Source organism: Carcharodon carcharias, chromosome 6 (assembly GCF_017639515.1).
Source record: "Carcharodon carcharias isolate sCarCar2 chromosome 6, sCarCar2.pri, whole genome shotgun sequence".
Lineage (NCBI taxonomy): Eukaryota > Metazoa > Chordata > Chondrichthyes > Lamniformes > Lamnidae > Carcharodon > Carcharodon carcharias.
Genome location: NC_054472.1, coordinates 145,521,467 through 145,549,243, shown reverse-complemented (window position 1 = coordinate 145,549,243; position 27,777 = coordinate 145,521,467). Strand labels below are relative to the sequence as shown.

Below are 27,777 nucleotides of genomic sequence, written 5' to 3'. Positions count from 1 at the left end.
AATTTGATTCACTCCACGTGATATCAATAAACAGCTGAAGGCAATGGATACTGCAAAGGCTACACGGTCTGTGACAATATTCTGGCAATAGTACTGAAGAATTGTGCTCCAGACTTTGCCGCGCCCCTAACCAAGCTGTTCCAGTACAGCTTCAACACTCGCATCTACCTGGCAATGTGGAAAATTGCCCAGGTATATCCTGTACATAAAAAGCAGGACAAATCCAACCCAGCCAATTACCACCCCATCAGTCCACTCTTGATCATCAGTAAAGTGATGTAAGGGGTCATCAGCAGTGCTATCAAGTGGCACTTCCTTAGCAATAACCTGCTCACGGATCTCAGTTTGGGTTCCATGAGGGCCACTCAGCTCCTGACCTCATTACAGCCTTGGTTCAAACATGGACTAAAGAGTTGAACGCTAGAGGTGAAGAGGGAATGACTGCCCTTGACACCAAGGCAGCATTTGACTGAGTGTGGCATCAAGGAGCCTTAGCAAAATGAATCAATGGGAATCAGGGGGAAAACCTTCCACTGGCTGGAGTCATACCTAGCAAAAAGAGAATGGTTGTGGCTGCAGGAGTTCCTCAGGGTAGTGTCCTAGGCCCAACCTTCTTCAGCTGCTTCATCAATGACCTTCCTTTTATCATAAAGTCAGAAGTGGGGTTGTTCACTGATGACTGCACAATTCAGCACCATTCGCGACTCCTCTGATACTGAAGCAGTCCATGTTCAAATGCAGCAAGACCTGGACAATATACAGGCTTGGGCTGAAAAGTAGCAAGTAACATTTGCACCACATAAGTGCCAAGCGATGGCTATCTCCAACAAGAAAGTATCTAACCATCACCCCTTGACATTCAATGGCATCACCATCACTGAATTCCCCACTATCAACATCCTCGAGGTTACCATTGACCAGAAACTGAACTGGACTAGCCATATAAATGCGATGCCTACAAGAGCAGGTTGGAGGCTAGGAACCCTGTGACGAGTAACCCACCTCCTGACCCCCCCAAAGCCTGTCCACCATCTACAAGGCACAGGTCAGGATTGTGATGGAATACTCTCCATTTGCCTGGATGAGTGCAGCTCCAACAATACTCAAGAAGCTTGATACTATCCAGGACAAAGCAACCCATTTGATTGGCACCACATCCACATATATTCACCCCCTCCACCACCAACACACAGTAGCAGCAGTGTGTATCACCTACAAGATACACTGCAGGAACTCACCAAGGCTCTTTAGACAGCCCCTTCCAAACCTACGATTGCTATCACCTAGAAGGAAAAGGGCAACAGACACATGGGAACACCACCACCTGGAAGTTCCTCTCCAAGCCACTCACCATCCTGACTTGGAAATATATCACCATTCCTTCACTGTTGCTGGGTCAAAATCCTGGAACTCCCTTCCTAACAGCACCGTGGGCGTACCTACACCACATGGGCTGCAGCCATTCAAGAAGGCAGCTCACTACCATTCATCTACAGAGCAATTAGGGATTGGCAATAAATGCTGGCCTAGCCAGCGATGCCTACGTCCAATGAATGAATGAAAAAAGAATGTGGTGAGAAGCCAGCCAGGTATGCATGAAATCTATGAGGAAGGAAAGGGCTTATTAGTCTTAATGGTCTGTTCCTGCAACTAAAAATAACCTTTTAAATTATCGAAGAAGATTAATACCTTCTCTCTCCAATCTGTTGTTTCCCTTTCCCTTTCCTTCTAGGAGTTAATGCTGGAGCCATACTTGAAGCGTGTACGGTACGAGAATGCTCGATACAACAACATTCTCAAACAGATTACCAGTCACCACAGTGCTGTACTTCGGCAGTGGCAGTCATTAAGGCGCCTCTTTACCTGCCAACGTGGGGCTTGGGCAGAACGGTAGGTGGCAGGTTTTTTTTTAAATGACATTAACTTGAGGAACTTGGACACTATTGAACAAGTTGAGTTTTTCCAACAATCCAACAGCTTAATTTACTGATATTTGATTTTTATTTCCCAATTTTTAAAAACTGAATCCCAATTCTCAAACTCTCATTCTATTCGTCCAGACCTCATGATTACTAGTCCAGTACCATAACCAATAGGCTACCAATTAGATGGTTTAGTGTGTTGGAACTGGCCTTTTCCAGCTCTGATTAACAGAATTAAAGTCCTTCTGTGTTTGCTGACCTAGCCAGCGATGCCGACGTTCCCATGAATGCAGATTAATGAAATGCATAACCAAATGGTTTTTGTGTTGGTTAAGGGATAAACCTTGGCCAGAACCCTAGGAGAATTCCTTGTTCCTTTTTGAATAACGGCACGGGATTTTGTGTCCAGGTGAGAGGGCAGACTTTTTGACTTCTCATCCTGTCAGTGCTGCGCTGGAACATCAGCCTGGGTCATGTGCTCAAGTCTCTGGGTTCAAATTTCAATTTGCAATCTTCTGACTTAGTCCTCATGAGTGAGTAGCTCCTTTGTCCTAAAAATGCAAGATTTCAGTATGACAAGGTGTATCAATCAATGAGAGCCCAGCTCAGAGAATTTGATAGCATTGAGGTCAGCACATCTGACTTATGTCATTCCTGATCTTCTGACAATTTATTTTAGGACTATAAGTACACAAATGACTCCTGCCATACATGTAACATGATTTTTTCATTACTGTATAGCAATCCAATTGAAATTAAATGGAAACTAGCAAGTGTGGAGACATACTCAAGGATGAGGCTCAAGCTGGTTCCAAACTACAGCTTCGACAAGCATGCAGAAGCCAGCGCCTTGCGGGATAACCTTGGTAAACAAAATTTATTATTTTATTTTTAGGACAACAGTAAAGAAAGGAAACAAGAAACTTGCATTTATATACCACTTTTCAAAACCTGAGTATTTCCAAATCGCTTTTAGAAATGTTGGGCGGAATTTTCCATTCTGTAGACTAAGTATAATGGCAGCTGAAAGGTCGGTGTGATTCCCGCTATGTGGCAGGTCGGCTGGACGTGCATGATCTTTCACTTTTCAGCACATTAATTGTGCATCAGCAAGGAGCTCGGCAAATCTTGTGGTGGGGTGGGGAGGGATTTGCCCACCCTGCCATTACCTCATGGGGTCGAAGGTCCTGGCGCAGTTTCTATCTAGTATCTGAACAGACATTCACTCTTCCAAAGTCTTGTAACTTTTGACCCCAGACAGTCTTTCACTCTTGCACTCTGTTCCGTGACCACCCCCTCCATCTCACATCTCCCCTCTCGTGATTCCTTGCAAATTTTACGGCACCCTTGGCGTTGGGTGCCATGGAGAGCAGGAGAGCTGGACAATACGGCAAGAAGGCAAAAAATCGGTTTTATGTGTGAAAGCACAGCAGGATCATCCAATGGTGCACGCCATGGCGGAACGCCAGTCCCGCTGGAGGCTGGCATGAACCTGCTTTGCATCACTCTAATGGGATGCAAAATAAGGCCCGACTGGAATTGTCCCCCCATGCCAGATTTACCATTACATGGTGGGAAAACATGCTGGCCCAGAACACATCTGGACAAGTGTGACATGCAGTAGGTGGTTAGAGCCTTGCTCACATCATGGACATCCAAGGAGCAGTAGATTCCGGAGCCTTAGTTACTGGACCCTAAAGGAACAAACGCATCGCGTGCTGGTTAGATTCCCACGGACATAACCTCTGTGGTGAAGCAGCTCGGGATAGGTGGGCGGTCTCTGTTGATGTCTCGGGTCTGCTTCAGAGCATCATGGTCTTGGCCATGGGCTGCTGCGGATGATTGGTGAGGAGGGGGGAGAGAAAGGTGTACTGGACGGGGTGGGAGAGAAAGGCCTAGGTTTGACTGGGAGAGGAAGGTGTACCAGGGCTGGGGGTTGGCACGGAGGTTGGGTGGGGGCCTGGGAATGAAGATGTCGGGGTGTCGGAGAGGGGAGAGGTTGGCCGTGGGGAATGGAGGTGTCCGTGGGGGTGAGGTTGAGGTGGGGGGAAACAAAGGTGTTGAAGGAATGAGGTTGGAAGTGGCGGGAGAAGGGAGTATGGGGCATGGAGGGTGTAATCGGGGAGAATGCGGCAAGTGGAGAGGTGGGCGGAAAGTGTAAGGGAAGAAGTTCAAAGGGAGTAATGAGTTCAGAGGAAGGAGTTTGGAGGGGGAAAGGTGTCCAAGGGGGAGGAGGGAGTAAGAGGGTGGGGGTGATACCCAGATGAACATGCAAGGGAGGGTTCTGCAGAGTCAATGACTTGCTCTTGGGGAGCAAACTGAGTGTGGGTGTGGCAAGAGGGAACAGTGAGTATGAGAGGGGGCAGAGGGGACCAGAAGGGTGGGAGGGTGAGGGTGCGACGGTAGCAGTAGAAGGGTCAGCGAGGGCGGTTGGGGATTTTGAGGCAGACACGGACACCGGGGGGAGAGAAGAAGGAGGTCGGGGAGGTCAATGTGGATGGAGGTCGGATTCTCAGGAAGATAGGGGACATGCTTTTCTCCTGAACATCCTGGAAAGAAAAGAATTCCGGTTGATAGGTGATGGTGGGGCGGTGGAAAGTGATGCCCGGTGAGGGGGTCAACTGTGAAGCGGGAGGGGAAAGAACGGGGGAGCTGATCAGAAACTTGGCGACTACCATGGCTGTCGAAACCAAAAGTGAGCGGGGCCTCACCTTGGACGGGCACAGGTGCTGTATGGGAGTGTGATCTGTGGGTGGGAGGAGATGCAGGTCGGCTCAGATGGACAAGTGAAAGTGAACCTCAGCAGGCAGCATTGAAAATGCTCAGGACAGTGAGATGAGTGTGATGGAGGACATTTCTGCGTGTATGAGAGAGTGCTCTTTTCCTCCAGAATCACTCGTGGTCCAGCTGCATGCAGCTGAATTGCTAGTGGAGGCAGGTGGGAGGACTTAAAACCTATAAATGAAGCTGAAAGACAACATTACTCATGATTCAGTGAAAGTAAATATTTTTTCACATTATAAAGCAGCAAAATGTGTTCACCCATGCAACCACTTCACCATATGCAGTGCAGCAGTTCAATAAGAAGGCCTACTACCTGCTTGGGGATAAGCAATGAATACCAGCTATGGCAGAAATGCCCACTTCCAAGAATTCATAAAAATAAATTGTATTTTAACAGATACACATGACAAGCACTCAGCATCAGAATTGAACCAAAACTGACACTTTTTTTGGTTCTCTACAGGTACCGATCATGCAAGAAGTCCACCTGACTCTCTACCACTTGCAGTGGCAAAGAAGGCAAAAGTGAACGAGCTGGAAGATGATCAACTTGAAGACGAAGACCTTGTTTTCCTTAATAACCAGTAAGTGTTTGGTCAATGAAACATTCAGTGCTTAAAGAGGTTTTGGTCACAGTGTCAGACTCTAATCTAGTGTCTGCCCTACGTTGGTACCTAACCACAGTATGCCACGGTATTTACAGGTTATACCATAGGATTCTCTACAAAAGCTTGAAATATTTAGGAGATTACCTGAGTGGTTTTTGAATTTTCATTACTTAGTTTGGACCGTGAGCGTGGAAATGGAAGACATGACTATAAAAGTAACCAGCTAAAGCATGACTTGAGATTAGGAAAACCTATGTTTCTGGCAGAGAAGGAGATAATAAATTGAAAAAAAGAACAGGCTGAATATCTAATTAGGAACAATATCTGAGGGTATTAAGAAAAGACCAGATGAATTGAATAACGTGCAACCGAAAATAGCAATGAAATAATGGTCAGGTAGTTTTTTTTTTAAGTGATATTGATTGAAGGACAAACTCCCCCCAGTCTTTTTCCCTGGGACCTTTTATGCCCACATGACAGAGCAGATGAGGCCTTGGTTTGATGCCTTATCTGAAAGATGGCACCAACAACAGCACAGTACTGCCTCAGCACTGCTCTGAATGTCAACCTGGATTCTGTGTTCAGAATTCTAGAGTGGGACAAATATGTATGATGTAGTTTTTGTTTTTCTTGATTTATATTAATGACTTATACTTGGGTGTATAGGAAATAATTTCAAAGTTTGAACATGATACAAAATTTGGAAGTATCGTGAACTATGAGGAGGATAACGATAGACTTCAAGAGGACAGAGAGAGGCTAGTGGAATGGGCAAGCAAATGGCAGATGAAATATAATGCAGAGAGGTGTGAAGTTGTGCATTTTTGAAGGAAGAATGGGGAGAGGCAACATAATATAAAGGGTACAAACCTAAAGTGGGTGCAGGAGCAGAGGGACCTGCAGGATATGTATGCAAATCATTGAAGGTGGTCGGGCAGTTTGAGAAAGTGGTTAATAAGACTTACAGGATCCTGGGCTTTATAAATAGGGTACAAAAGCCAGAAAGTTATGATGAACCTTTATAAAACATTGGTTCTGCCTCAACTGGAGTACTGTTTCCAGTTCTGGGTACCACATTTCAGGAAGGATATGAAAGCATTAAAGAGGGCGCAGAAAAGATATGAGAATGGTTCCAAGGTTGAGGGACTTCAGTTAGGTAGATTGAAGAAGCTGGGTAGAGTTTCTGTTAAAAAATGGAAGATTGAGAGGAAATTTGTTTGAAGTGCTAAAAATCATGATCTGGACGGAGTCTATCAGGAGAAACTGTTCCCATTAGTGGAAGTGTGATTCTTTTGCCATTCACCTTAAATAAGTGTCCTCTGGTCTTCAAAGTCAACATAAGGAAAAGTTTTTTTACACTGTGGTCAGGATCTGGAATTCATGGCCTCAGAGTGTGATGAAGGCAGATTCAATCATAGCTTTGGATTTATGGATGGCATTTTGGTAAATGTATTTGGATAGTTATCAGAAGAGAAAAGACTTGCAGGGCTATGGGGAAAGGGCAGGGGAACGGGACTAGCTGAGTTGCTTGTGCAGAGAGCTGGCATGGATATGATGGGCCACATGGTCTCCTCCTTTGCCAGAACTATTCTATGTACAGTGTGCAGTTGGATCAATGTTTTGAAGCATTGCTTGATTTATATTCTAACTAATGAAAACGTTCCACTGGATGTTCCTGGTTTGATTCCCCAATCAGTAAAATTTCTCACATAACCAAAGCCTTTGAGCAAAGGACACATAATAAGTTGGTTAGAAATGAGGAGTGGCGGTGAGGTCAAGGACAAATTTTGCAAAATTTTCCCTCGCGATTAAAAGTATTCAATTGGGTCACAAGATGATAAGGATAGGTTTGGAATGAAGGAGATCATTCAGGACATTTGATCCAACTTTTCAAGAATACTGAGATAAAAACAAAAAAAACTGCGGATGCTGGAAATCCAAAACAAAAACAGAATTACCTGGAAAATCTCAGCAGGTCTGGCAGCATCGGCGGAGAAGAAAAGAGTTGATATTTCGAGTCCTCATGACCCTTCAACAGAACTAGGTGAATCCAAGGAAGGGGTGAAATATAAGCTGGTTTAAGGTGTGTGTGTGTGTGGGGGGCGGGGGGGGGGGTGTTCGGTGGGGGGAGAGAGGTGGAGGGGGGTGGTGTGGTTGTAGGGACAAGCAAGCAGTGATAGAAGCAGATCATCAAAAGATGTCACAGACAACAGGACAAAAGAACACATAGGTGTTGAAGTTGGTGATTGAAAGTTGGCACTTTACAGCCTTCCGGATTGAATATTGAATTCAACAACTTTAGGTCTTGAACTCCCTCCTCCATCCCCACCCCCTTTCTGTATCTTCCCCCTTCCTTTTGTTTTTTTCCAATAAATTATATAGATCTTTCTTTTCCCACCTATTTCCATTATTTTTAAATATTTTTAAATCTTTTATGCTTCCCCCACCCCCACTGGAGCTATATCTTGAGTGCCCTACCATCCATTCTTAATTAGCACATTCGGTTAGATAATATCACCAACTTCAACACCTATGTGTTCTTTTGTTCTGTTGTCTGTGACATCTTTTGATGATCTGCTTCTATCACTGCTTGCTTGTCCCTACAACCACACCACCCCCCTCCACTTCTCTCCCCACACCCAACCACCAGCCCCCTGCAGCCCCACCCCTCACCCACACACACACACACACACACACACACACACACACACCTTAAACCAGCTTATATTTCACCCCTTCCTTGGATTCACCTAGTTCTGTTGAAGGGTCATGAGGACTCGAAACATCAACTCTTTTCTTCTCCGCTGATCCTGCCAGACCTGCTGAGTTTTTCCAGGTAATTCTGTTTTTGTTTTCAAGAATACTAACTGTCGTCCCATTCTAACTTCATTTTACACTTAAACAGGTGGACAGAACTTCAGTTTTACCCTCTAGTCTTAACAGCTTGTGTCTGGAAAGATAGGGCACAATCAATGGACAGAACATCTCGAATGATCTTTTCTTGTTTTACACTTAAAATCTGTACTAAATCATATAAGATAATAGTAGACTAAGGCTGCCATTCTTGTCCATGTACTAGAAATCAGGATTAAACACCTTCCACTTCTACTAAGGGTTATAGGACAAGCATACTAACAGTTTGAGAATTTGAATACAGTTTTAAATATCTGGAATTAAAAAGTTGGTACCAGTAAGCATGACCACGAATCTGTCAGATTGCAGTTTAACTCAACTGGTGCATTAATGTTCTTTGGGGAAGTGGGAGTTGATTAGCTCAGTTGGCTGCATGGTTAGACTGTGTTGCCAAATAACTCCAGCGGCACAGGTTCAATCCTGGTAGTTCATAAACTGCTTCCTACTTACCTTGCTCATTCTTGATGTAAGCCACTCAGTTTTATCAAATTGCTTCATACCACCATTTAGTCAGGGCAACTACTTTGGGCAATAAATATGACCTTTCGCAGCAACACCTACGTCTTGGGAATGAATTTTAAAAAAACCAACCACCCTGGCACACAAACTCCAGATGATGAGCCATTACCATGGTTGATCTTGACTTTCTAGCTTTTTCTGCTTCAACTTCTAAATTAACATTACAATTTCAGTTTTAATTTTTTTTTTATCTATATTACTTCACATGATCTCAATGCACTTTATACCAAGTCTCTCATGTCTTGAAGAAGTTCCAGACTCTCTAAACATCTGTCACGCAAGGCTTTCTTTTTGACATCCTTCACCAGAAGAGTCCAGATCTAAATGCAATTGATACAACCCAACCTGGACGTCAGGCTGCATATGACCTATTTGATGTTATGCAGGCATTTAACTTTAGACTTCAGTATAAAATGGATCCTTTACAGACAAAATGTATTCATTTACTAGGTCTCGTTCAATGAGCAATCTTTCTGTTTGCAGGGTTGAACCTGAGGAGCCCAGTCAAAAAGAGAAGTTGGTGATTTCTGAGGAATGTGAGCTGATCACAATTGTCGCAGTGATCCCTGGACGCTTGGAGATCACCACACAGCACATCTATTTTTATGATGGCAGCATTGAAAAAGAAGAGACAGAGGAGGGTGAGGTTTTTGAACCTCCTTTGCTTTTTTTGCTCTTTCAATAAGTCCTAAAAGTCACTCCCACTCCATAATCCAGGCTGACAATTCAGTGCAGTGCAGGGGTAATGCTGCACCTGAACCAAGCTTCAGTAAGGAGGCAGTATGATATGACCTTTCAAGCCTGTTCCACCATTCAGTTAAATCTAGATTGATCTGGACCTCAATCCATCAAGTCTCAATATAATTTTAAACAGGTCAGTGAGTTAACCACCCAATCTTCTAAGCTCAAAGCAATACAAGCCAAGCATGTGCAACCTGTCCTCATAATTTAACTATTCAAACTCTGCCATAATTCTCATAAACCTATGTACCCCCTCTAAGGCTTGTAAGTCCATCCTAAGGTGCTTCAATTTACTCAAAACTGAATGTAGTACTGCAGATGGGGTCTGACCAACACTTTGCATAACTGAAGCATTATTTGTCTCCTTTGTATTCCACTCCAGCTTGCAAAAAGGCCAACATACCATTAGCTTTTTTGATAACTTTTTGAACCTGTGCCTGAGATTTTAGTGATTTGAACACCCGGATCCCTTTCCTCCTTCAGTATTTCTAATTTTTCACTATCAAGTAAATGATCCCATTTGTCTTTCATAAATCTACACACTTCACCCTTCCAACATTGAACTCATTCTGTCACAGTTTTGCTCTCTTTGTAACTTTTTGCTCAGGTCCACAAAATGTACTGTGGCTCCCAATTTAGTATCACCTGCAAACTTGGATAAACAATTCTCTCTTCTTTCAACTAACTCATTGATATATATGGTTGAGGACTCAGTACAGATCCCAAGGAAGACTGCTTGTCACATCCCACTAATCAGTACATTCTGGTTATCTCTATTCTTTGTATCCTATTTCCCAACCAATTACCAACACGTCGCAAATTTACCTCTCATTTTAGCTAATAATCTCTTTTGTGGAGCCTTGTAAAATGCCTTGTGGATAATGATAACGTGGATAGACATTCCCCTGTCCACGATGTTAGTGGCCTCCTCAGAAAATGCAACTGGATAAATCGGACATGACCTACCTTTCAGAAATTGTGACAATTTCCTTTATTCAGCTCATACTTGTCTAAGCATTCAGTCACTGTATTTCTGATAATAGATTCCAGGTATTTCCCCACTATGTGTCATCTATGCGTCAGTTGGTAGCACTCTCACCTCTGAGTCAGTAGGTTCTGGGTTCAAATCTAACTCCAAGCCTTGAGCACAAAAATCAAGGTTGGTGACACTCCATGCAGTACTGAGGGAGTGCTGCACTGTTGGAGATGCCATGTTTCAGATGTTAAACTGAGGCCATATCTGTTGTCTCAGGTGAACGTAAAAAAGATCCCATGGCAAAATTTTGAAGAGCAGGGGAGTTATCCCTAATGTCCTGGTCAATAGTTATCCCTCAATACCACAAAACAGATTATCTGGTCATTATCACATTGCTGCTTGTGGGAGCTTGCTGTATGCAAACTGGCTACCGCATTTTCTGCAATAGTGACCACACTTCAAGAAAATATATACATTATTGACTATAAACAGCTTTGAGAAATTCTGCTACATAAATGCAAGTCTTTCTTTTGTTATTGGGTGTAGTGTTTATTCACTTGCTCCATCCTTAAGAATAGAGTTGCATTTAGGATTTTTCAATCGAAAGGCACAATTTCTAAATCTCTAAATCTAGAGAGCCAGATTCAATACTGTTGATGAAGTTCTCTGCAAAATAAAAGTAGTCAGAAGTACCAGTATTGGGGTGCAGGGATGATGGCATATCCAGGTTTTACTGGATTTAACCCCAATTTGGAATTCATCTTTCGGAGAAACTATTAAGTTTAACCCCAAATTCAGAAGACTTATTCTTTCAATATGGCTTGAGAGACAACGGCAGAGATTTTAAAATTGCACACTCTCGGACCCTGCATTCAACTTGGGCCTATTAAAAGAAAGGAAGGACTTGTATTTATATAATGTCTGCCGTGACCTCTGAATGTCCCAAAGCACTTCACTGCCAGTGAAACACTGTTATATTGGAGGAAATGTGATAGCCAATGCACAGCAAGTTCCCGCAAACCATAATGTGAAGTTTTGGTTCAGCAATAAAATTGGCCAAGTCACCAACAACTCCCACAACTTGCATTTAAACAGCACCCTTTAATACAGTAAAATGTCTCATGGTGCTTCATCAGAACATTAATCAAATACTGAGTCACATAAAGAAATAATAGCACAAGTGACCAAATGCTTAGCCAAAGAGAGTACTAAAGAAGGAGAGAGGGAAAGACTCAGAAAAGTTCATGGAGGGAATTCCAGATTTAAAGTCTAGGCAGCTCAAAGCAATGGTGGATAATGGAAATTAGGACTGCGTAAGAGGTCAGAATTGGACGAGCGCAGAGACCACAGAGGACTGTTGATTAAGAACACAGGCAACAGATTTTTTGAATGTTCTGAAGTTTACAGAAGGTAGGAGGATACCAGGGAGAATGACTCTTGTTCTACAAAATGGTGCCCCTGGACTTATTATGTCCACCTGAGAGGGCGTACTGAGTTTGTGTTTAACTTCTCATTCCAAACCTCTGATAGTGCAAACCTCCTTTCATATGGCACTGGAGTATCATACCAATATACATATGAATTAGGAGCAGGAATAGGCCATTCAGCTCCTTGAGCCTGCTCGCCAGTTGATAAGTTCATGGCTGATTTGATTGTGGCCTCAATCCTACTTTCCTGTCTACCCCCATATATCCCTTGACTCCTTTGTCAGTCAAGAATCTACCTAATTGAGCCTTAAAAATATTCAGTGGACCTGCCTCCATTGCTCTCTGGTGAAGAGAGTTCCGCAGACTAACGACCGTCTAAGAGGAAAAAAGTTCTCATCTCCATCTTAAATGTGTTATGGACAGGAGGGGTTTAATTTAAACAGCTCTGCTTTCTCCTCTCACCACCTGTCCATAAACAGAAAAGTGTTTTGGTTTTTGATTTCCTCCTTTATAAGCGGTGGTGTATTTTCCCAACCCCTCAGTTTTGGTGTGATCCAATTTCTATTAATAACTTCACAGCAAATTCAAGATAGGATAAACTTATAAGGTTAGTATATTTTACACACATTCAAGATGCAGGAAGAGGAATTGCAACGTCGACCCCACTTTTTGCATTCATACAGTAAAAGAGGGATAAAGAAAAGAAAGAGATACAGGGCAAAGACCACAGAGAGAATAAGAATTATTGTTTCATGTGAATCCAGAGTCCAGAATCAAAAGTCCAATGGTATATTCCATCACAGAGGTCGGAAGGCTGAAACTGGTGTTGGATAATCCACTCTTCCAGTAGAGCTGACTTCGATGATGAGATGGGCATGCAGAGGCAAATTAGTCTTGTAGGCGATGGTACAGAAGTTCCAGTGGAAACAGCGTAAATGGGGCCAGGCATTCAAACCTGGACAGAGCCCTTTTTTCTAAACTGCGGCTTGGTTGATTTAAGATGGCAGACTCGGCTTTGCAGCTCCACAAGGCAACTTTACAGGTTCCACCAGCTTGTTGGAGTCATGTGACTCCCACCTTTCCACTTTGTCTTTGACAAAGGATGTATATTCCTTCTTCTGGATTCTTGATATTAATGTTTCAACCATTAAGAATTTCAAGAGGTTTTAGGGTCCTTTGTCTTATCAGACTGGTGGTCTCCTTTGGCCAGGCCTGGCTTAAGAAATGTAAATGGTCTTTGTATCATTCTCTTGGAAGTTGGTCTTCTGTAGCTTACCGAATCATTATTGTCTCTTCAGAGGTAATGAGGTGGCAGTTCCTCTGAATGTCAGAAAGTTCCTTTTGCTTGAGTCATAGCCAGCCATGGCTTCAGTCTTTTTAAAGTCTTTGTCCAGTTTGTAAAATTTTATAAATAAGCCATGATATATATATATATATATATATATATATATACTTTATAAAAATAAAGAGCGAGGTCTTAGCCACCTGACAAATGGGAAACCTCTTATTTTTAAATTGTGCCCCCTAGTTCCAGTCTCACTCATAAGGGGAAACATTGTCTCAGCATCCACCCTATCAAGTCTCCTGAGCACTCCCCTCTAGTCCCCTCAAGATCTTAAACGTCTCAGTAAGATCACCTCTCATTGTTCTAAACTCCAGTGGATTCAGGCCCAACCTTTCCAATCTTTCCTCATAAGATGAGCTCTTCATCCCAGGAATAAGGCGGGTGAACCTTCTCTGAACTGCTTCAACCTGGATTATGTGCTCAAATCTTGGGAACACATTTAACCCACAACTGCCCAACACATATATGAAGAGTACTACCAGTGAGCCACAATGGATATTATCACAACTTGTATTTACATAGTATCTTCAAAGTAGTAGAACATTCAAAGGCATTTCACAGGAATGTTACCAAACAAAATTTGATACCGAGCCATGTAAGGAAATATTAAGGCAGACGACCAAAAGCTTGGTCAAAGAGGTAAATTTTAAGGACTGTCTTAAAGGACAGGGTTGAGCATATTTGGAGGCATGGGAGAGACTTCAGCTGGGATTCTTGCTCCTGAATACCAGCCAGAAAAATGTGTATGTGCGGATATCAAACGATGATGGGTTGGGATCAGTTGTAATGCCCCTGTAGCGGAATAGTGCACCGACACTTGACCCTCAAGTTAATTAAAAATGAAGAATGGCCAATTGAGCAGGATACCAGAGGTTAACCTTTGGAGTTGTGCTCCAACTGAGTCAAGGCCTTCTGGATAAGGGAGAAAATGGGAAAAAGATAAATAGACTTTTCAGCAATAAATAGAATTGTGGTCTTCTTTTCAGGAATTGGGTATGATTTCAAACGTCCCCTGTCTCATCTCCGAGAGGTACATCTCAGACGCTATAACTTGAGGAGATCTGCTTTGGAGTTCTTCTTCATTGACCGATCAAACTACTTTGTCAACTTCAAAAAGAAGGTTTAGTAACATGTGTTTTTTTAAAAATAGATTCTTTATTAAAAATAGGATTTGGGTTTAAAATTTATTAAAATTTCATTTTCAGGATGTGTGCTGGCATTTATTGCCCATCTCTTATCATAGAATCATGGAATAGTTAGAGCACAGAGGAGGCCATTTGTCCTGCCGTGTCTATAATTGCTTGTTTGATAAGATGTTGATAGGTTGCCACCTTGAACCAGTATGAAAAGCATCTTAATGGACCGAATGGCTTGCTGGGCCACTTCAGAAGGTAGTAGATGTGGGACTGAAGTCACAAGAATCTGCATTCATATGGCACCTGTCCTCATTGTAAAGATATCACAAAGCTCTGCATAGTCAATACAAATCATCTGAAGCTACTGCTATAATGTAAGGCAGCAACCAAACTGTGCACAGCAAGGTCCCACAAACAGTAAAGAGATAAATGACTAGATCATCTGTTTTAGTAACGTATGTTAAGGAATAAATATTGCAATGGAATCTTGTGCATCCACCAGAGAGGTTCAATATTTCATCCCAGAGACATCACCCCTGACTGCACTACTGCCCCAGTGAACCTACAACCTTGTGCTGAAGAAGTGAGCGACCATTGGGCAAAGCTGACCAAGAGGATGACCATTCAGTGCTCCTCCTCCAAAGAAGCATCTCTCCCTTTGTTATGTGTGATCTTTTCCTAGGTTTTTGAATAATAAACGTCAGCAGGAAGTTGTCATATGTTGTCCACGTATCAGCCTATACCCAATAATGCATGTGATACTGAGCAATGTGTTGGAGAGAAATAAATTAAGGGAAGTGCAGTATGTGAGTGCAGAAGTGTTGAGAAACATCTCCCACTGCACCAGTCCAATATTGGTTTCTCATGTCAGCCATCCATGTGAACACTGCATGAGATTATTTCCAGTTTAGCACTGAATTAAGAAAAAACTTGCTTTTATAAAGCATCTTTTATGACTTCAGGATGTCCTAAAGCAGTTTACAGCCAATGAAGTACATTTCAAAGTGTAGTCACTGTTATAATGTAGTGTTACAGAGATATTATTTTAGCAAAGTGCATTAATTTTAGTAGAAAATATCTTGCCAGTGGTGGTGTAGTGGACCAGTAGTGTCAATGGATCAGTAATCCAGGTGCCTAAGCTAATGCTCTGGGGACATGGGTTCAAATGCTACTGCGACAGCTGGTGGAATTTAAATTCAATTAATAAATCTGGAATGTAAAGCTAGTCTCAGTAATGGTAATAATGATAATTGTTGTAAAAACCCATCTGGCTCACTAATGTCCTTTAAAGAAGAAAATCTGCCATCCTTGCCTGGTCTGGTCTACATGTGACTCCAGACCCACTACGCTCCGGTGTCTGGCCAAGGATTGTAACAGTGGCCAAAATTTTTCCCTTGATGGACGGGTGGGCCCCACCGGCTTGGTGGCGGACGGGCAGCCGAACTCCACTGCTGAAACGGCGCCTGCCGCCATTTTGAGTGGGCGGGCCCTTTAAGGCCTGCCCAGCGGCCTGCCCGACAGGAAGTACATAGCGCTTCCTGTGCGGGGGTTGGAGGGATTCCCCGTCTGTCAAAATGCGCTCTTTCATGCATACGTGCGAAAGAGCGCACATCTCCCTGAGACTAAATGCTGTCTCAGGGGGATTACTGACAGTGCAAAAAACTTGAAAAATAGAAAAATTATTAACATGTCCCCCTCGTGACAATGTCACATGAGATGGGACATGTTAATATGAAGCACATAAACTTTATTGAAGTTTTTAAAAATGGACATGAAACCTCAACCTGCCAGTGGATGAGGTTTCATGTATTATCAGAAGCCTGCTGGAGCTCCTAGCCTGCCCGCCAACCTTAAGGTTGGACAGGCAGGGTCTTTAATTATCTTAATTATCCTGTCAATAGCCTTAATTGGCCATTGACAGGTCGGAGGGCAGACAGCTGATTTCGCTGTCTGCCCGCCTTCCTCAATATTTAACTGGATTGGGATGACATCGGTGGTTTCTCCCAACGTCATCCTGCATCATTTTCCCGTCAGCGAGCAGGCCCCGCCCCCAAATCGCCGACGGGAAAATTCTGCCCAGTACTTCACATGCATATTTACTCACCATTCAGTAACCAAGGAAGTAAAGCACTTGCAACTAAAACATATTTGGACTCTTTCTTTTTCATCTTACCATTTTCCCAGCAAATATATATGCATACACCATGTAAATATGAGTATTGAAATCAGATGTCCAACAAGGGTTTCTGTAACTGAAGGTTGGGATATTTTGATTAAATTTTGATAAGCTGGCTGATAAACCTTCACTAAAATGGGATTTTCTACAGATACAATAAAGATACGCTTACAACTTATCCATCTGATTTTGTTTCTTTTGCTTCTGCTGACAGGTGCGAAATAAAGTGTACTCGCGTATCTTGTGGGCACGGCCCACCAATCTCTTTGACTTCAACAGCCGCTCTCCCCAGGAACTGCTGAAAGCATCCGGATTAACTCAGGTAAGGTGCTGCCTCACTGTGCAAATTGGAATATCAATGATTGACACATCCAGCCCATCATGGTTGTGCCAACTCTTTCAACATCCAATTAATCTCTCTCCCCTGCTCTTCCCCATTGTGCTGAAAATGCTTCCTTTTCAAGTATATATCCAATTTCCTTTTGAAAGTTCCTAATGAATCTGTCTTTAACCATTGTTTCAGGTAATCTGTTCCATATCAAAACAATTCAAAGCATAAAAGTAAAAATCCCCTATTCATCCCTCTGGTACTTTCGCCAAAACAGCTTAAATCTGTGTCCTCTAAGAGTCTTCTGCCAGTCAAAACAGTTTCTCCTTATTTATTCTAATAAAACTCTTGATAAATGTAAACAGCTGTGTTGTATCTTCCCTTTACCTCTCCTATGTAAGAGGAACAATTCTAGATTCTTCTATCTCCCCCATAACTGAAGTACCTCAGCTTTAGAATCATTCTGATAAATCCCCTCTGCACCTTGACATCTTTGCTTTTTTTATTCATTCATGAGATGTGGACATAGCTAGCTAGGCCAGCATTTATTGCCCATCCCTAATTTCCCTTGAGAAGGTGGTGATGAGCTGCTTTCTTGAACCACTGCAGTCCATGTGGTATAGCTACGCCCACAGTGCTATTAGGGAGTTCCAGGATTTTGACCCAGCAACAGTGAAGGAACAGGAATATATTTCCAAGTCAGGATGGTGAGTGGCTAGGATGGGAATTTCCAGGTGGTGTTCCCATGTATCTGCTATCCTTGTTCTTCTAGATAATAGCAGTCATTGGTTTGGAAGGTGCTTTCTAAGGAGCCTTGGTGAGTTCCTGCAGTGCATCTTGTAGATGGTACACACTGCTGCCACTGTGGGCTGAATTTTCCCCCCGTTGGGGGGGATGTTGATGGGCGGGCGCCTTCTGATTGGTGCCCCTGATTGGAGGTGCAGTGCCATTTTATGTGGGCGGGCCAATTAAGGCCCGCCCAGCATGACATCCGCACAGAAGCGCTATGCGCTCCCTGTATAGGCGAAGGGCGGGGGGCTGGTGGTGGGGAATCTCAAAATCGAGAGCACACTCATCTCCCTGAGGCTAAGTGCAGCCTCAGGGAGATTGGCTCAAAATGTACAAAACCTAAAAATAGAAAAGTAAAATTTCCCTATCATGCTCCCTCATGTGACAACGTCACATGAGTTGGGACATGTCCATAATTTTTACACAATCTTTATTAAAAAATTTTTAAAGCCTACATGAAACCTCATCCCACTCTGAGGTTTCATGTTTTTTCTAGTTCCCGCCGGGGCTCCTGGCCTGCTCGCCAACCTTAAGGTTGGATGAGCAGGTCCTTTAATTGTTTAATTGACCGTCAATGGCCTCAATTGGCCATTGACAGATTGGTGGACGTGCAGCTGATTTTGCCGCGCTCCCGCCTTCCTGAAAATTTTAATTGGGCACGGTGACGTCGGGAGTTCCCCCCCAATGTCACCACACATCATTTTACACGTCGGTGAGCGGACCCCGCCCCCACTTACTGACTTGTAAAATTCTGCCCTGTGTGTCTGTGGTGGAGGGAGTGAATGTTTGTGGGTGGGATGCCAGTCAAGTGGCCTGCTTTGTCCTGGGTGGTGTCAAACTTCTTGAGTGTTGTTGGAGCTGCACTCATCCAGGGAAGTGGAGGATATTCCATCACTCTCCTGACATGTGCCTTGTAGATGGTGGACATGCTTTGGGCAGTTAGGCACTTAGTTACTTGCTGTAGGATTGCAAGCCTCTGACCTGCTCTTGTAGCCACATTATTTATATGGCTAGTCCAGTTCAGTTTCTGGTCAATGGTAACCCTCAGGATGTTGATAGTGGGGGATTCAGCAATGGTAATGACATTGAATGTCAAGGGGTGATGGTTAGATTTTCTCTGTTGGAGATGGTCATTGCCTAGCACTTGTGTGGCACGAATATTACTTGTGACTTTTCAGCCCAAACCTGGATATTGTACAGGTCTTACTGCATTTGGACATGGACTACTTCAGTATGGTGTAAAGAATTGGACACAATGGCTTGGATTTTGCATTCAGCAGTAAGCAAACAGCACTCATTGATCATTGCTCTTAGACTTGCTCACAGACTTTCTGTGGGCTTTTATATTGCAATATGTGGTAATTGGCGAGCCATAATAGCACAGTGCCCTCTACAAGGGATCTTTGAGAACAGGGCAAGGGAATGGCACGAATGTTCAACCAATCAGATTGAAGAATTCTGCTTACTAAACCAGGAAATGGAAGTTGGAATATTTAATATAATATCATGAGCAGTAAACAGAATGAAATGCAGGGAAGAAAGATGGGTTAAGAGCGAGATGAGGGAGAATTTTTAAGTGATTAAGACTTAACATGCTGTTAAAAATTAATATACAATTGAATGGACAAGCCCTAACTAACTAAAAGCCCCAACTTCTCACAGCTGCATGCATATGAATACTGAGTCTGTCAATAAGGCATCAATGTAGCAAAGCTCGTGGAGGAGCAGGGTAACCACGACAACAACTTCCTGATTTTCGTGTTTAATTGCGCATGTACGGATTGCAGTAAATGCTGTCCAATTTATTCCTAAATAACTGGCTATCAATGCACAACATTATTCTTCCCTCGGAATCCAGACCAATACTTCAGCTCAAATCTAACCAAAGATTTATAAAGGTTTAGTATTACTTCCTAACTTTTGTATATTATGCCACTTTCTTTGAAGAGGCTCGACCCTGTAACATTTCTACTGACTGCATGGTTAATGGCACTATTCTCTTTCAGGAATGGGTTCAGAGAAAGATCTCCAATTTTGAATATTTAATGAAACTCAACACCATTGCAGGGAGAACCTACAATGATTTGTCTCAGTACCCAGTGGTAAGCTAATCCTTCTAATTCCTGATGGAAGGGGGGAGCATCTATGACCTTCTCCTTGTTTCACTGGTTCTCACATCCCAGCTAATTTTTCTTTTTTAGTCATTCATGGAACGTAGGCATCACTGGCAATGTCAGTATCAGTCAGGCTCTGGAACTGTAAATCTCCACGCAAAGACAGGATGGAAAATTTGCCAATATCAAAATCTGACACTTGCAGGGCAGGTACAATATGGGTTAGATGCAAAGTAACCCTCCCCCTACAATTCCTTATCAAACAACCCAGAGCAAGTACAGCACAAGAGTAAAGCTTTATTTATCCTGTCCCATAAAACATTTCTAGGGCAGTTACACCACAGGTTAAATACAGAGTAAAACTCCCTCTACATTGTCCTAATTCTCTGGCCCCTCTTAATGAGACTTCCATTCCATGTCAAATTGTGGACAGTTTAGTACTAGAATTGTTACCATCAAAAGCCTGGGCTCAAAGATTGCACAAAATACATCTCTCATACAGTTAGAATTTTAGTGTAGAATTAATGTGGCCATTGTTTTACATATAAAATCAAAATCTGGAGGCAGGAGATGAAAGATTTGTTTTCATTGCTGAATTTTATTTTATTTAACTCAGTTCCCGTGGATCATCTGTGATTACACATCCGAGGAACTGGATCTGAACAACCCAAATGTCTTCCGCGACCTCTCTCGACCCATAGGCGTGGTGAATGATAAGCATGCAAAGGATGTGAAGGAGAAGTGAGTCAATGGGGAAATTTTCCAGACTTTTCTTTTTGCTTGGGACTGTTCATTTTTTTGCCTGTTAAATGATTGTACAGGTTCTCCCTAACAGTGTAGGCCCCAAGCCATTATGTTGCTGAATCACCAAGGGTGGCGGGTATTGGAAATCCAGTCAAAGTGTTAACTCCTGATTACCTTACAGTGATCCCTGCAGAAACGTTCATGCTTGTGAACATCAGGTGAGGACAGAACCAGGCTTGGGCATGACACGCTACATAACTCAAAAGAAATGCCTCAGATAATTGGCACAATGAGTTTGATGTCCACCTTCCATTGAGGGATGATCTAGTCAAGGTCTTTAAAATGACAAACAGGTTCAAAAGGCTAGATACAAAGGAATTATTTCCTCTGATCAGGGAATCCAGAAAAATTTAGGGCTAGGCCATTCAGGAGTAAAATTAGGGAGTGCTTTGTAAGGCAATGGAAAAATCTAGAATTCTATTCCCTAAAAGGTGGTGGATGTTGAGTTATTTAGAGCTTTCAAGCCTGTGATTGATAAGTTTTTCAGATAGCGTTATCAAGGGATTGGGCGTAAATGGAGTTGAGATACAAATCAGCCAAACCGAATGGCAGAACAGGATTGGGGGTATGGGGGGTTGTAATGACCTACTCCTGTTCTTCTGAGTGAATTGGAAGCAATGTTCTCCCTGGTAATTCTGGATAGTGGTGAATAATTATTGGTCTTGGGAATTCTGTGTTTCTCGACCATGCCTATGTTAATGTGAACTGAGTTGTGCTGAACAGTATTTAGGTGAGATTTAACTCCTCCTGTTTCATCACCCAGGTACGAGAGTTTTGAAGATCCCACAGGAGCTATTGATAAATTCCATTATGGTACACACTACTCTAATGCAGCTGGAGTCATGCACTACATGATTCGGACAGAACCTTTCACTACCCTGCACATCCAACTACAGAGTGGCAGGTGAGCATTGAGTCTCAGCAAGATGGAGGATCCCTCTACCATGACTGTAGATTATACAGTATTGCATTAAGTAGAACTACATGTCGCAGTAGAATCTGGAAACTGGATTCGCATGCAGTCTGACTGATGGGATGATCAGATCGATGCATTTAACATGTTAAATTGATTTGATGGGGTAGATATAGGGAAACTAATTTCTCTGGTGGGAGAATCCAGAAGAAAAGGACACATCTTAAAATTAGAGCCAGGCCATTTCAGAGTGAAATAAAAAAGCACTTTTTCCACACAAGTGTAGTGGAAATCTGGAAACTCTCTCCCAAAAGGCTGTGGATACTGAGTCTATTGGAGCTCCCAAGACTGAGATAGGTAAATTACTGTTATGTAAGGAAGTCAAAGGATATAGAGCAAAAGTGGCAAAGTGAAGTTGCGTACAGATCAGCCATGATCTAACTGAATTGCTGAGAAGGCTTGAGAGGCTAAATGAGCTGCCCCCGTTTCTATGAAAATCTCATGCGTGATGTCTAAAAAGCTCTGCTGTGAGATGAGTTTAAGCAACCAAAAACAAATTCCCAGTGGGAATGAGTTCAGCAGAGCAAAGCTATCCTTTAATTGGTTCTAAATTAATGCCTGACCTTTTGTGATCCTTAGATCAGGAAAGCATTCTATGTTTTCATCTCCATTGCAAACTCAGCTTCTTTCATATACATCACATTAACCAGCAAGGCACAGTGATTTTAAGCTGATCCATATAGATTGGGAATTAAGGTCACAGGGCTCGATCATGCAACTGTTAATTATCTTTAGCCAAACAAAAACAGAATTACCTGGAAAAACTCAGCATGTCGGGCAGCATCGGCGGAGAAGAAAAGAGTTGACGTTTCGAGTCCTCATGACCCTTCAACAGAACTGAATGAATCTGAGGAGAGGGATGAAATATAAACTGGTTTAAGGTTGCGGGGGGGGGGAGAGAAGTGAGGAGGCTGGTGTGGTTGTAGGGACAAGCAAGCAGTGATAGGAGCAGATAATCAAAAGATGTCACAGACAAAAGAACACAGGCGTTGATGGTGGTGATATTATCTACACGAATGTGCTAATTAAGAATGGATGGCAGGGCACTCAAGGTACAGCTCTAGTGGGGGTGGGGTGGAAAGGCTAGCAGGGCATAAAAGATTTAAAAATAATGGAAATAGGTGGGAAAAGAAAAATCTATATAAATTATTGGAAAAAACAAAAGGAAGGGGGAAGAAACAGAAAGGGGGTGGGGATGGAGGAGGGAGTTCAAGATCTAAAATTGTTGAATTCAATATTCAGTCTGGAAGGCTGTAAGGTGCCTAGTCGGAAGATGAGGTGCTGTTCCTCCAGTTTCCGTTGGGCTTCATTGGAACAATGCACCAAGCCAAGGACAGACATGTGGGCAAGAGAGCAGGGTGGAGTGTTAAAATGGCAAGCGACAGGGAGATTTGGGTCATTCTTGCAGACAGACCGCAGGTGTTCTGCAAAGCAGTCGCCCAGTTTACGTTTGGTTTCTCCAAAATCATTATCTTTAGTTTGGTTAGCAACCCATGCTGTACCTGGGAGTGTGTGATGGGACAGCTAACTTGTGCTATATTTGTCCAGGAATTGTTTGATTATATAGTTTGGTATCTTGTTTCTTAAACATTGGCTTGTTTTTCTTTAAATACCAGTACAGTAACTAAAATATTAGACAGGAAATATAATAAAAATAATTTAGCCAATGGAAGTCTTTGACAGGACAGTTTAGAGGAAGCTTTACTCTAAGCAGAGCAAGAGACCCAAAATGGAAAGTATTCCATTCACAATATTATCATAATTCACTTTGGTGAGTGCAAATTGTGAACAATAAATTTTAAATGTAACAGCATTTCACCTACCTTTGATGTAATCATGATGAAGATCACGTGAGATCTTACTGGCAAAGATTGGCTTTCTTGGTTGCAAGACTTGGCAAATCAGGGACCTGGACACTCTAACCTTCAGTGCATACTAACCATGTTGCGGGTCCTTATTTCCCAACATAACGTATCTTGCGGTCTCAACCTTTACTGGAAATTGCCAAATGGGGAATCAGCCTTGGAGTGCTCAAAGCTGTTCTCAATCTCTAAGGAGAAGAAAATTCAGTTAAACGTGATTTTACTTTTGAAGGTGAGCATAGTGGGTTTTGTTCCAACTGCTTGCCCTCACCATGTCTGTTCCTGTGCTGTTAAAATGTTTCTGTCCTGCAGGTTCGACTGCGCAGACCGTCAGTTTCACTCAATCCCTGCAGCCTGGCAAGTCCGGATAGACAATCCCGTAGACGTGAAGGAGCTGACCCCAGAATTCTTCTACTTCCCGGAATTTCTAGAGAACCAGAATGGTAAGCAGATCTTTAGCTTGAGGTGAATCATCAGAGTTAAACGTTAGCTTGTTTTTCTACACATACCATTACAGTAACTAAAATATTAGACAAGAAATATAATTTTAAAAATTGTATCTTTATAGCACTTCCCTAACCTCAGGATGCCTAAAGTGCAATATGCCCAATCAAGTATTTTTAAAATATAGTCACTGTTGTAACATAGTAAAACACGGCAGCCAATTTGCACACAGCAAGGTCTCTCAAACAGCAATGAGATGCATGTCCAGATGTTCTGTTTTAGTGGTGTAGTTTGAGGGATAAATGTTGGCCAGGACAATGAGAGAAAACCGTTGCTCTTCTTTGACAGGTACCTTGGGATCTTTTACATCCACCTGAGAGGGTAATCTGGGCCTTGGTTTAACATCTCATCCAAAAGAAGGCACCCCCAACAGTGCAGCAGTCCCTCAATATTGTACTGAAGTATCAATCTGGATTATGTGCTCAAGTATCTGGAGTGAGACTTGAAGCACAACCTTCTGACTCAGAGACCAGAATGCTATCACTCTGCCATGGCTGACATCACAAAGTCGAGAGTGAGTGGGCCTATGGCTGACTGAGTTAAATACACTGGGCAGTGGCATTGAACCCCAAGAATTAAAAAGCCTGAGTTAGTTAATCTGAGAAAGGTCAACATTACATTTGGCTTCAGCATCCCTTGCCCAGCCGAGTGAAAAAATCTGTCAGGATTCCTGCTCCTGATTTCTATCATATCAGCCCATTGGAAAGTGCACCTATGAACATGTCAGAATTGAAGTTGACTGTGACGACTCTACAGTCAAATAACCCAATAATGCTAACGATCTATGGTCACATAAACATTAGCCATTTTAGCACAGTATTGGAAAGCTCTCTACGTCCCTACTAGGCTGCTTGTGAGTATGGGGGAAGAGGACAGCCATCCTGTATAATTTTGCAGTGTGGTACCATCTGTGGGTTAATAAAGGCAGTGAAGTAACAAGGATGAAATCACTGACAAAAAAATAATTTTTGTTTTGTTTCTCTCTCTCTCCCACCCTTGTCTCTCTGTCTCTGTCCTTCTCTTTCTTTGTCTCTGTTTCTCTCTGTTTCTGTTTCCCTCTTTTTTTCTGTTGCTCCCTTTCCTCTCCTCATCTCTCTCATCCCTGTCTCTCTCTCACTGTCATGTGTCTGTCCTTTCTCCTGCCTCTGTATTCTCTCTTTCTGATTCCCCCTTGCCTAACCTCCCAATTCTCCCTCTTACTTCTTTTTCTCTGTCTCGGTCTCTCCCACTCTGCCTTACTCTCTAGGGTTTGATCTCGGTTGCCTGCAGATGACGAGTGAAAACGTAGCTGATGTTGTCCTTCCAAAGTGGGCAAAATCCCCTGAAGATTTCATTTACAAGCACAGAAAAGCACTGGTAACTGAGAGGGAGGGAAAAATTCTCTTTGCTTATAATAATTTGTCGCCATCTGCTGGGTTTTCTTCCTGCAAACTCTTTCCAAGATCCTGTGTGAGCAGTGAGATTCTATTTTGCAAGTTCAGGATTCAGTTAAATCCTGATCACTCACTGCATTGTCTGTTTTAAGATAAGAGTGTTTCCATTTTTTTAATGGGTCTCTATTGTCCAATTCCCAACTCACCTTCACAGTCTAGCCATCTCCTTTGTGCTCTTCACCAGACCCACTGTGAAATTAGACAAGTGAGCTGTAACCTCTTGTGTTTTGATCTGCAGCCTTGCTGAGAACTCCTCAGTGCCTCCCAGCTGCCAGCAGTTGTTTCACCTCCAAATGGAGGTTTCTGCTGTGATCCCTGCTGACAGAGTGGGTAAACGTACGGTGTGTATAGATTGAAAGCCAGTAACCCTTGTTTGAATTATTTCATCCTTTGAGAATAATTTTCAATGTTCATTGTTCTATGCATTAAGTCATCAAGTTCCTTGATTAAATTCAGCCTGTAACTCACTCCCCAAATGTCCATAGTTCTATGTATAAACCAACTGAACCACTCGATTAGATTCTAGCCTGTAATTCACACCCATTGAGTTGAATGGCCCAAATTAAGTAGAATGAGCCTATACTATGCTGTCATGAGAGATGATCTCATTCAAATATGCACAATTCTATGAGGGTAGATGCTGAGAGGCTGCTTCCCCTGACTGAAGAGTTTTGAATTAGGGGTCGCGGTCTCAGAGTAAAGGGTCAACCATTTAAGACTTGAGATGAGGAGAAATTTTTTTACCCAGAATTGCAGATCTTTGGAATTCTGCACTCTAGAGAGCTGTAAATGCTCAGGTTGAGTATATTCAAGACTGAGATCAGTAGATTTACAGACTCTTAAGGGAATCATGGGATATGGGGATCAGTAGGACAGTGGAATTGAGATCAGCGATCAACCATGATCTTATTGAATCGTGGAGCTGGTTTGAGGAGTTGTAAGACCTACTCCTGCTCCTATTTCTTATATTCCTATGTCCTGTAGTATTATCTGTTGTTCTATATATAAACCACCTGAACCACTGCATTAGATTTTATCCTTGCCTGCTGTGATTGCCCATTCTGTTGGTTCTCTTATTGTCTTCCAGGACTAATGGTAGCCCAGTTGACCCAGTCCAGTCTGGTTCTCATATCCGCTCTGCACTGTACCTTCCTCACTTATCTTTAATTAGTTAATGTCAACTTCTTATTGTTCCTGTCATGCAGGAGTCAGAATATGTCTCCACGAACCTCCACAATTGGATCGACCTGATCTTTGGCTACAAGCAGAGAGGCTCTGCAGCTGTTGAAGCATTGAATGTCTTCTATTACTGCACATACGAGGGTACGGTAACTGTCCAAATGTCATGCTGTCTGAGCATTAAGTCATAAAAAGGGGCTTGAAGATACTTAGTACAAACAGTTCTATGTTTTCCATTTTTATGGTTGGAAAGCAATTTGCTGTAATCTTTTAGGGTTTACTTTGAACCTGTCATACTTTGGGATTAATTAGAGGTAAGTAATAGTCAAAGTTTTGATGGATGTTGAAAACAATTGAGCTAATCCAGTTGAAAATAATCTTGTATATGTCATCAGTGTGTTTACTGTGTGTATGGGTGTGCAAAAAAGTGACGTATTATACTTTAGCCCATGTGCAATATTAATATCCACTCCTTAGAGGCAGTCTCACCAGTGAGTATCAAATAGAGTCATAAATTCATACAACACTGAGAAGGGCCTTTGGCTCATTGTGACCATACTGGCTGTTTGAAACAGCTATCCAATTTGTCCAACTCCCCTGTTCTTTCCCCATATCCTTGTAATATTTCGTTTTCAGCCAAATATCCAGTGCTCTTTTGAAAATTATTATTGAATCTGCTCCTGCCTTGCTTTCAGGTAGTGAATCTAGTTTATAACAATCACTAAATAAGTATAAAGGATAAAGTACATTCTCTACTTTTTGGTTCTAATTATCTTCAATCTATGTCCTCTGATTACTAGCCCTCATGTAAATGGAAACAATTTCTCATTATTTACTTTATCAAAATTTCTATGTTTTAAACTCCTCTATTAAATTTCCCCTTAATCATCTTTTCTCTCAGGAGAACAATCCCAGTTTCAGTCTTTCCAATATAAACAAAGTTTCCTATTTTTGCAATCATCCCATTTTTTGGTCTATTAAAATTATTGAACAGAAAATTGCACACAGCGCCTAAGCAATTTTCCAATGTGTTCTCCCAGTAGGTGAGACTGCTTGCTGGCCTTTAGGATTTTCCAAACAGTTGGTAAGGTGAAAAAAGTGTGGGTATTTGAGAAACATGGAGTAATATTTATTTACTATTCAAAACCAGGTGAAATTAGTGGAATTTTTTTTGTTGAAGCAACTGCCCTCAAGAAATCAAATAGTCCAAAAGGAAATTTTTTAATGAAGGAAATCAAAAAATC

The 27,777-nt window shown here is 42.4% G+C and overlaps 1 protein-coding gene across 4 annotated transcripts in view; it reads left to right on the top strand.

Annotated features, from left to right (window-relative positions):
* Positions 1 to 27,777, top strand: part of nbeal2 (neurobeachin-like 2) — a 271,817-nt gene that overhangs the window by 198,629 nt on the left and 45,411 nt on the right. For all 4 annotated transcript variants that reach the window (XM_041189748.1, XM_041189750.1, XM_041189747.1 and 1 more), the window contains 12 exons: positions 1,733 to 1,890; positions 2,664 to 2,788; positions 5,170 to 5,290; positions 9,230 to 9,387; positions 14,222 to 14,355; positions 16,762 to 16,869; positions 19,671 to 19,766; positions 20,395 to 20,519; positions 21,346 to 21,486; positions 23,730 to 23,860; positions 25,168 to 25,277; positions 26,560 to 26,677. In XM_041189748.1, coding sequence (XP_041045682.1) covers positions 1,733 to 1,890; positions 2,664 to 2,788; positions 5,170 to 5,290; positions 9,230 to 9,387; positions 14,222 to 14,355; positions 16,762 to 16,869; positions 19,671 to 19,766; positions 20,395 to 20,519; positions 21,346 to 21,486; positions 23,730 to 23,860; positions 25,168 to 25,277; positions 26,560 to 26,677 — 1,525 coding nt within the window. The remainder of the gene's footprint in view (positions 1 to 1,732; positions 1,891 to 2,663; positions 2,789 to 5,169; positions 5,291 to 9,229; positions 9,388 to 14,221; positions 14,356 to 16,761; positions 16,870 to 19,670; positions 19,767 to 20,394; positions 20,520 to 21,345; positions 21,487 to 23,729; positions 23,861 to 25,167; positions 25,278 to 26,559; positions 26,678 to 27,777) is intronic.